The sequence below is a fragment of the Phycodurus eques genome, chromosome 8 (genome assembly GCF_024500275.1).
Source record: "Phycodurus eques isolate BA_2022a chromosome 8, UOR_Pequ_1.1, whole genome shotgun sequence".
Classification (NCBI taxonomy): Eukaryota; Metazoa; Chordata; class Actinopteri; order Syngnathiformes; family Syngnathidae; genus Phycodurus; species Phycodurus eques.
Genome location: NC_084532.1, coordinates 13800658 through 13811392, shown reverse-complemented (window position 1 = coordinate 13811392; position 10735 = coordinate 13800658). Strand labels below are relative to the sequence as shown.

The 10735-nt window shown below is 40.2% G+C and overlaps 1 protein-coding gene across 1 annotated transcript; it reads right to left on the bottom strand.

Moving 5' to 3' along the window:
• Positions 1–2292: 2292 nt before the first annotated feature.
• On the bottom strand, positions 2293–7984 carry b3gnt7 (UDP-GlcNAc:betaGal beta-1,3-N-acetylglucosaminyltransferase 7). The gene is made up of 2 exons (XM_061683836.1): positions 7773–7984; positions 2293–4682 (listed from the first exon to the last, which is right to left on the bottom strand). Exons 1-2 carry the CDS (start codon positions 7925–7927, stop codon positions 3452–3454), a joined length of 1386 nt encoding a protein of 461 aa, XP_061539820.1. The 5' UTR covers positions 7928–7984; the 3' UTR covers positions 2293–3451.
• Between the last annotated feature and the right edge of the window lie 2751 nt (positions 7985–10735).

Here is a 10735-nt window from a genome sequence, read left to right as displayed (position 1 = left end):
TGTCGAAATGGCTGAAAAACACCCTCCCCCCACTATTGATTGATTGATTGATGGATGGCCTTTTCAGAGTTGGGTCCGGGCCATTGTGTGTAGAAGAGTAATGGGAATTGGTTCTATTGGCTCAGCTCCCTACAAAAGCTGTCTTTTTTTCCCCTCTCAGTTGCAAAGATAGCCCTCCTTCCTGCTTGGGATGTAACACTTTGTCTATATGGAGGTAAGTGGCCAGTGTGCCTATATTCTTTACAAAGGAACCATAAAGGACAAACACTAGGCTACTTCAGTAAATAGTTTAGTGACCTGTTGAAACAAGGGCTCTCTTTAAATGGTATTTTGATCTGTCTATATAGCTCTCTAGCTAGCTACATAGCTAGCTAGATAACTGTCTGTATATCTACATAACAAATAAAGACGACAACAGTTTACATGAAGGAATTCTTCTTTTCATTTCAACCCAAGCATTAAGATTCTCACCTTTCCTTGCCAACAAAGTTATTCTTCGGGGGCCTTTGAGACAAGATAGAGGGGTGGTGTGAAAGACTGCAGTGTCCTCCAGCCAACCTATTAACCAGACTGACATCAAAAGGTCCCCCCAATTCGTGTCAACAAATATGCTGCTGATGAGCAGGCTACTTTTGGAGCTGCTTGTGTACCCACTTCGAGTGGAATAGTGTCACTTTAGTGGGAAATTTACCCTGGATTACAGTGCAATTTAGCCAGTGATTGATTTGTTAATTTTCCCGGGCCACAAAGCTGCTGCTGACCATAAGATCTAGATCCCATTAACACCAGAGAAATTGAAAAAAAAAAAGTAAAATCATTACATTTCCACAAACAGTTGAAAACCGTGTGTGCAGAATGCAGGGACCAAAATTGTATCTCGGTGAGTTGTAGTTTACTTTAAATTGACCTTATCATTGAAACAAATTTGCTCTGTGGAAGGCCGCATGCTACCGTAGGGGCATGTCTGCCTCACAGTTCAGAAGCTGTGGGCTCAAATAATCTCTGAAACATCTTTGTGTAGAGTTTGCATGTTCTCCCTTAACTGGAGCATGAAATTATCCAAAAGTCTCGGCAAGATACTGTAAGTACAGTGAACCTATTTGAGGTCTGCGTTTCATGAATTCACCTAGTTGCATTTTTTTCCCTCTGGAGCCTATCCTCAGCTATTAACTTTCAGTGTTTTTAGAGCTCTTTCAATTGCACTTTAAAGGGAGAGTGCATTTTTCAAACTGTTAGCAAGATTTGAATGTAGCCTACTCAACCACCCGCGTCTATGCTTTCTAAATGAATTAATCTTTAAGCTTTTATTTTTAAGGGTAATATAAGAGGAGTTTGAACTGATATTAAAGTATTTTTAGATATTTTGTGGTATATGTATTGTTTAAATTATACATATAGTTGTATCTAAAAAAACATTAATTTGATTTTTTTCCATTTTAGCGGCACGGCTTGGTCACTGTCCCCCGCAAATAGCGGGAGTTTACTGTATTAAGATCCAGTGGGAACTAAGAGGTCTAAGATAGATACGTGTTTCACTAGATGTGCGTGTTGTCTAAGACATACTGTAGATGACAATTGAGAGATAAACCTGTTAACCTCTGTGATGTGAAGTGTGACTGCTATGTCAACATTGGACGCTATTGTTGGATGACCTGTTGTAGATTTTCCACAAAGATAATGGATGTTAATAAGGGCAACGACAAAAACTGCTGATCTAGGACAGATTTACAAAGAAGGGTTTTGCTGGGACAAAAACAGGACATTTATTTATACTTTCATATTCACATAGAGAATATTGTATAATTAACATCCACTCCCAACACAGTAATAATCATGGAACATTCCATGCTTTAAATTAAATATCAACCCCACATTTGACACTCATTTGTCACGGATAGGACTCTTAAATTAATATCTTACATACTCGTACCAGTAATAGTTTTAGTACTGTGGAATATTGTAAACCTTCTATCAATGGCATGTCAAGTATATCAGCACATACAATTATATGGCTCGTCCACCTTTTTTTTTTCTTTTTCTTTTTTTTTTTTTTACATTTCCAGTATTATGGAGTAGCAGATGTCCACTTCAGTCACCTTCTTTGCCAAGTCCAAGGACATATTCATTCATTCATCTTCCGGTCTGCTTATCCTCACTAGGGTCGCGGGCGTGCTGGAGCCTATCCCAGCTATATAATACAAAAATGGTCCCCAGCTAGTGTCTGAATACCCAGTCACAGTAAAAAAAAAAATGATGATATTAGGAAGGGCATCTATTGTGTGTAAAAAAAAAAAAAAAAATAAAAATTTAAAAAAAAGTGTGCCGAACACCATGTGAGACAAATGTTTACTTCTGACACTTAATATTGGAGATGGAGTAGAGTCTGGATTACTGAGGTAGAAAGTAATTCTCTTACTTTTAGTTGGTTAAGCCACGATGCCACACATATACTGGCCCAAGGCAAAGTAAAGTGGAATATTTCGTACACTTAAATGGAAAGCGGCTGTGCATTGATGACTTACAGACACTGGCACCTTGGTGGGGGTGGGAGGCGGCGGTGGGTGGGTCGGTGGGTGGGGGGTTGATTAATGGCCACGATCATCCATCCATCCATCCATTTTCTACACCGCTTTTCCTCACTAGGGTCACGTGTATGCTGGAGCCTATCCCATCTGATTTCGGGTAGGATGCAGGGAACACCCTGAAGTGGTTGCCAGCCAATCGCAGGGCACATATAAACAAACAACCATTCTCACTCACATTCACACCTACGGACAATTTAGAGTCTTCAATTAACCTACCGTGCATGTTTTTGGGATGTGGGAGGAGACCGGAGTACCCGGAGAAAACCCACGCAGGGACGCGGAGAACATGCAAACTAGACACAGGCGAGGCCGCATTTGAACCCTGGTCCTCAGAACTGTGAGGCGGATGTGCTAACCACTCTCTCACCATGCTGCTGACAATGGTCATTTTAGCCCTTTAAAAAAAAAAAAAAAAAAAGCGGGATTAATTTCTTTGAGCAGGCAGCAACATTCATATTTGTATTTACCAATAATAACTTGTCTTCACATTTTTGGGTTTACCATCTTTCACTCACTGTCTGCTGAAGAAAAAGTATGCGGCAAATTATGCTCAAAGATGGAGTCCCACTGAAGCACTGAGCACCATGTAGGCCAGTATCACACAGATCACTTTACTGTCCTCTTTTGGGTTCCCATTGCAACAGCATTAGTGTTAGGTCTTTGAAATACCCAATAAATACCACAATTTCAAACTATAATTTACGTGACTTTTGAAGAACCTCCTCATGAAATGCGCAGAACTAACAAATACTGTCCCAGTCTCTCTCCACAGAAAGGAGATTACGCACTGCTCGCCTTAAACTATTTTGGCAAACATCACGATTCAGCTTGTGTGTTGGTGCTGTCTTTTCCTCGTCCCCGCCAAGCTATAGGATCTCAACCTTTTGCGAGCAGACCAAGTCACTGTTGACCAGATTCCACATGCGTCTAAGTTCCATTGGGAGCAGTTTGTGCACAACGATCATGCTCCTAAAGAAACAAGGTTCTCTGTTCAACTTACTGCTTTTGTTTTTCACAAGGCCAAACGTCTTAAAGGCATTGTGTTTTATCGGAGTGACATGAAGGACCTCAAGGCACATACCCAAGAAGACATCATCAATGGGGTACAACTCCAGGGTGTCTGCTACCCAGTGAAGCCTCCTCGCCACAGTTTTATCCATCAGAAATCCCCCTCCACCTGCATACGGAGGGTAATGGGTCTTGTTATATAGAGCTTGTGGGATATAGTACTTATTTTCCTTTTTACGGATTGGCCTGGCCTTGAAAATCACATCCCCTACAAAGAGATTCCTCGCATGGCTAGTGCTGTCTAAGAACTCGAAAATATTCTCCACATTGACAAAGACATCGTCATCCCCCTTGAAGATGTAGTGAACATTTGGGCAGTATGTGTGAAACCATTTGAGAAAATGGGTCTCCTTAAGTGTGAGATTAAAGAAGCTATCCAAAAAGTTCCACTGGAGGATATCCCCATAGATGTGGTTCTCATACTCCACAAGCTTCTGATGGTTTGCCCTTTCAGCGTGGTTGGATGGTTTACCAAGTAGGAAAAGTGTCTTTATCCTCTTGCCATTCAACACTCGCTCTTTCCCCCAGGTTTTCCGAATGACCTCTCTACGGTCATGCTGGGTGGCCACCGACTTGATCACCATGAGTAAATATATGTCCCCTGAGCACTTCTCAGGGTGGTTGAGGAGCATTGGGAAGTAACGACAGTGTCGATAAAGCATGAACTGCTTGAAATTTTCCTCCAGTCCCCGAAACCAATCCTGGCCTGAGAGATTGTGGTTGGCGCTACAGTTAGAGCTGGTTACATCCCAAGTTGTAGCGCTGTTGTCTTCAGTAACACTAGGTTCCCGGGTGGTTGACTGTCTAGGCTGGTGTTTGCTTGCCTTCCAAAAACCTTTTATCCTCTGAGAGGAATGTAAAGCTCCAGACTCCACTCCCTCTGAAGCATCCATGCGAGCCCTCCTCTCGAGTTCGAACGGAGCCCCCATGTTGATGCTTCCTCTCTGGACAACAGTGAGTGCTACCACTGCCAGGCAGAACATGACAGCCACCCTTTTGTACACCTTCCAGCGATCCCTGTTGTTCAACCTTGTAAAGACAAACAGAAAACAAACAATACAGTTTAATTCAGTACATTGTATTTTTATGGGATTCCCATTTACCTAAAATTGCAAAACAATTTAGATACCTTTTTACTGGGATGTCTAAAGGATTGAGCTAGCTAGACACTACAGTCCATTGATTGGTCTCTTTTCTATCTAAGGTTATCTTCACACGAGAATGAGGTTGTTCATACTGGCGTTTGTAGTGACATTTTTAAAAGGTTCCACTTTCAGACAACAATACTGACCTTGTCAATATGATTGCTTAAAACGGGGCTCCACTGGTGCTTTCAAATGTGTTTTTTCTGCCTCTATAATGCTGTTGCCTGTTGTCCAAATGAGCCAAACAATTTGCATCTACTGTGTCTGTTTTTATTTTAAAAAGGTTCTTTCTAAACCTACCCTTTGTAGACTGCTAGACAGTGTCGTACATTTTTTGGTCTGTATTTTTCTAAATAACATGAATCAAAAGGTGGTACATTGAACAACGCAAATTTTGTACAATTTAGGTTTACCAAGATTTTCATAAAAATAAAATTAATAAAAAATGCCCCAAAGTGCGCCATGGTGGACGACTGGTTAGAGCGTCAGCCTTACAGTTCTGAGGACCCGGGTTCAATCCCCGGCCCCGCCTGTGTGGAGTTTGCATGTTTTCCCCGTGCCTGCATGGGTTTTCTCCGGGCACTCCGGTTTCCTCCCACATCCCAAAAACATGCATTAATTGGAGACTCTAAATTGCCCGTAGGCATGACTGTGAGTGCGAATGGTTGTTTGTTTCTATGTGCCCTGCGATTGGCTGGCAACCAGTTCAGGGTGTACCCCGCCTCCTGCCCGATGACAGCTGGGATAGGCTCCAGCACGCCCGCGACCCTAGTGAGGAGAAGCGGCTCAGAAAATGGATGGATGGATGGATGGATGGATGGATGGGTGCCCCAAAGTGTAAAATGGTGAAGTCATGTATGACTTCCACAAATCTCGCGAGGCTGCCACTAAAGAGATTTAAGACATCTCTTGACACTGAAGATCGGCAGTAAGCTGCTAAAGCCCAGATGTCAAACTCAAGGCCAGGGGGGCCAGAGTTGGCCAGACACATAATTCTACATGGTGTGCTAAACAAATCATGTCTACTTTGTTTCTAGCTAAGATCTGTACCAAAATTTCAAAATGTCTTTACTTTTAATAACGTCGAGATATTGGAAGCATTTTTTTTCATCCTTTTTAAAATAGATTGAACACTAGTCGAACAAATTGTTTTTCTTGACTTCAGATGCCAAAACTATTCATTCATTCTCAATACCGCTTATTCTGTTCAGGGTCGCAGGGCGCTGGAGCCTATGCTAGCTGACTTCGAGCGAAAGGCGGACTACACCCTGAACTGGTCGCCAGCCAGTCGCAGGTTAATGCCAGGTGAAGTGAGTTGAGGAGTTTCATTGAAAAATAAGTACTGATTTGCCACCATTTTGTGGCCTGAACATTTGTGTCAGTTACTTACAGATTTTTGCTATTTGCGAACGGCTCCTTTCTAATCCCATATTAATACCCGTAGGTTCTCTGCATAATATAATAACAGGATGAGGCAATGGAACATTTATATGGTTTATGGTCGTGATGGCCGTCTGAGAAAAACTGACTACAATGTGGACAATGAGGATTACTTTTCAATGTATATTATGGCTTTTCCTTTGCTTTTTGGGAAACTTTTTCCTAAAGGTATTCAAAGGACTTGTCAATGAAGGCAAGCCAAAGAGGAACTCTGAAATTTGGTGACTTATCGGCAGCATACCACATGAGCTGTCAGTCAACTTTATGAGCTGTAATTTCAGCCAGCATCAAAGGATACATTTTTCTTTTGGCTTTTTACATCCTGGACGGGTTGCCAGACCACTCGCAGGGCACACACAAACAATCACATTTCCACCCACTAGGCAATTTTGAGTCTTCATTTAACCTACCAAGCATGTTTTTGCACTGTGGAAGAAAGCCGGAGTGCCTGAGAAAATACCCAACCAAACACTGGGAGAACATGCAAACTCTACACATGAGGGGCTGATCTGAGTCAATACCAGAACCTCTTGACTGTGAGATACACCTGGTAACCACTACTGTTTGGCAACTAAAAACATTACATGTTACTTAAAACATTAGCTATATAGTTAATAAAGGTTTTACTATGGTGACAGTTTGGACTGTGGAACAAAATATTCAAACTGTCAATGGGAAATGTTATATAAAGAAATTGCCATGAATTAACATTTTTTTGAGACAAATCTAATGTGCATGGAAAGTTAAAAAAAAAATTTTTTTTTTTTAAATAAATAATTTAAAAAAAAAAAAGAGGCTTTGTTGCCATAATATGTTCCCACATTTTCTTCAGATGTATACGTCTTTCCTTGTGGAGCCCACAAAACAATGACCTTTCCTGGATAAAGAGTGTAATAACCATTTAACTACAGTGCATGTTTTATGTACTCAGCATAACATGTCTCATACAAGTATTGACAATTGAATATTCTCCCCCCAAAAAACTTTTGTGTTTTTTAAAATAATTTTTAGGACAACATTAAGTGGTAATAGAGTTTTCACTCTATACTACTGTTTTACTCTTCATTAAGATGGTATGTCACATGTAGCCCACACTTCAAATTGTCACGTTTCCATCATTTCATGCCAGGGCTTGTTGGTATAAACAACCAAAGACACTTCCACATGAGACCTTTAGCTCTTTTGTTTTAACGTATGCATTTGGGGCCCCTACCCTAAACCCTGATTTAATTGCAGTTCGAGAAACAATGCTGATTGAGTAACCCAAGTGGAACTGTGATTTTACAATTTGTTAAACTCATTTAGTAGCAATTCCCAGCAATTCTGTCAATGTAAAATTAATTGTAACCCATCATATTTATACTAGAAATTGTGGAAATCTCAAACATTTTTTATGTATAAAATGGAGAAAAAAAACAGCAACTTGTCGATGGACAAATTCAGTTATCAATATTAATTAACAGTTTTGTGCAATTATGACTACAATTGTAATTGTAACACTGCCAGAAAGAGAAACAATTCAAATGACACTTACATTGTGCTCAGGTCTGTGGAGGTTGATGTAAAGACCCCAATTAATCGTTGATAGTTCAGCGCAGAAAAGTCTGTGATGCCGCTAAATACTTTGGGGTCAAAATAGTAAAATAATCCTTCACATGAAAAGTAAACTTCTTGCGAACAGTCAGACATACACAAATCAGAGAAGAAAGACGTTTGTGTGTGCCGTGCAGCTGCAGACCAGCTCACTCCCCCACCAGCCTGCACTTTTCAACGCACTGCAGCCACGCACTCTTACGTCAATAGAAAAAGCCCACCCAACCAGCACACACACGACCCACGTTTTCCTCTATCACCTTTTGATATGATAGGAACAACAATGTGACATCGTTCTTTTTCTTTTGTCTGCAAACTTGACTTCTTGTATAGTAAGAGCCTATAGAATATATATTTTTGCAACTTACTTATTTTAATACCAAACTTAACAACAACAACAAAATGTAGTAATAATAATAATCGATAATAATAAAAAAAGGAAATAATAAAAAATCTCTATCTGCAGTTTCAACACCCCATCATGATGAGTGCAAGTGGTTAACCTGTTTTTTTAATCTAAGAATGACAGTTATACATTTATTTATTTATGTATTTATTTTTTTAAGCCAGTGACATTAAAGATCTCCTTCTGACAGAATCTATTTTTTTCTACTGTTTTATACATAGCTTAGGTCAAAATGAGTCTGTGACATGGTTACATTTTGATAACTATGCGGTTTGTCGATTTAATGCAAAAGGAAATAAATGGCATAATGCTTGCAAAACGGGTGGACTTGAAATCGCCGACAGTGTGACGTAGTTTTGTCAATTCACATTCAAGTACCTGCCTACTTCATGGGTGGTACCCACCCACTAAACTCAGCTGAATGCCACATAGGTTTTAAGCGAGCGAGTCTCAGCCGCTGCCAAGCTATACAAATACAATCTATAAACCTATACAATGTTGTGTTTTACAACAATACTTAACTATATTCATTATTTATGATGTAACAGTGGAAGCTCGCATTCATTGTAGCCAGCAATGGTCATCCTGGCAGGTTCATTTCCAATGAATGGGAGCGGATAAAAGGACATCAAAGATTATAAAATAAAATTTAAAAAAAATTGATGGAAGGGCAACTTTAAGGCAAACCTCCCTTGAGCTAAACTTCCTTAAATCCTATGCCTCTGTCATGTGACAGCAAAGGGATAGTATTTTTATTTTTATAGCTTAATTAGACAGCCGTTAACTTCTTTTCAAACTTGTATTACAGTTTAGTATCTTATCAAATGTTACTTAAAACATTGCCTGCACTGTTAAATTATTGGGTAATGTACATTTCCAAAGCAGCATAGAGTAGGGTAGTCCTCTGGAAAATCATTAACTTGTCTATTTTGACCAAATACGGTCTGTTATGAACATCCTCTGATATTTTTTTCATAAAAGGAATTGATAAAGATCTGAGAAGAAAATACTAATTTAGTTCAAGGTCATATTTGGTATTGAATTTCCATTACACAGTAACATGCTAGTCCTCCTTCATGAAATGAGAAACGTCTCAGGGTACATAAAAAAAAAAGCTTCAGCACATGCGTCAGATTGACTTAACTATTTAACTACGTATTATTATTCACGCAATGGACAATGTGCTGTGACATCAGCAAGAGGTCCTGTTGTTAATGAGCAGTGACTGTGCAAACATCACAGGTTTTATGAGGCTGCATGCCTTTCTTGGTCACTGTGTGACTAAGAATTGCCGTATATGTATGTATGTAACACGATATCTCCATGGTTGAGTACTTCATAGTGCTCAGTCTTTGCATGTTTTAAGCAATTATCTTCTAACATGTATATGTAGAAACAAATCTTTGGATTTACTTTACAGAGTCTTTAAAGAAATGGAAACTAAGAAAATGCAAGTCACCGTAGCTGGGCCTGCGAGAGGGTCTGTCTCACCGCCTCTAGTTTAGTTCATCCCAAAGGTGTTTCATTGACCTGAGGTCAAGGCTCTTCTACACCAAACTCATTCAACCACGATGACCTTAGTTTGCTGAAACAGGAAAGCCATCCCCAAGGCCTTTCTCAAACTTCTCTGGGAAACGATTCAAAATATCTTCGTAAGATAACAGATTTCGAAGAACAAGTCCATCCCTAGATTGATTTTGTCACAACTCAAAAGCTATACCTGAATATTTCTGTTCATCCAGTGTCTAACTGAGAGACTGCTGCACACAGCATGTCAGTTTAGTTTCAAATCTGACGGCAAAACACAAAGCAACAACAATGACAAGCACATTTGCTGGGACCAACTGTGCTCTTCCGCTCCTTTGTCAACTCATTGAAAGGACAGCAACATGTCTCTGTGTGTGCTTCAAAACAGGAATTTTCTCACTCTGAACACAGCTGTGATCCAAACAGCCCCCTTCCTCTCCTTCTCTCCATTTCCTGCATCCAAAAAGTTATCCATCTCAGGGCCATGTGCATCCTGTTGCCTGCCGACGCTGCTTTTGATTCCCCCCGCTCTTGCAGTCGCAGAGCGGCAGAAGAAAATTGTTCGTCACTGACGGCCTACTGCCACACTTGTTCAAACTTTAGTCTCCTCATCAATAGGTTACATGGCAGCAGGCATACAGTGCAGCTCTTCTCACCTCCATGAGGCATTTTTGCACCTCTCAGCTCTTTGTGTTGCTTTTATAACCCGCACACATCGGCTTGGTTCACAACAGGTGCAGGAGGTTTTTTTTTTTCAGTTAAAAAGATGGGAAAAAACAAGGCCTTCCCGACTCGGACAATGTTGCCAAACTACACTTGAGCCTAGCTATAATTTATAGAAACTACATAGATATTTGCCTGCTTCTACTTTATAAGCTGACAATATTTTGTGTCCTTGCTCACTTCATTCCACAGCACTTTCATCTTGCTGCAATCATTTTTGTGTTTAGGCAAATCACACCTTATAAAGA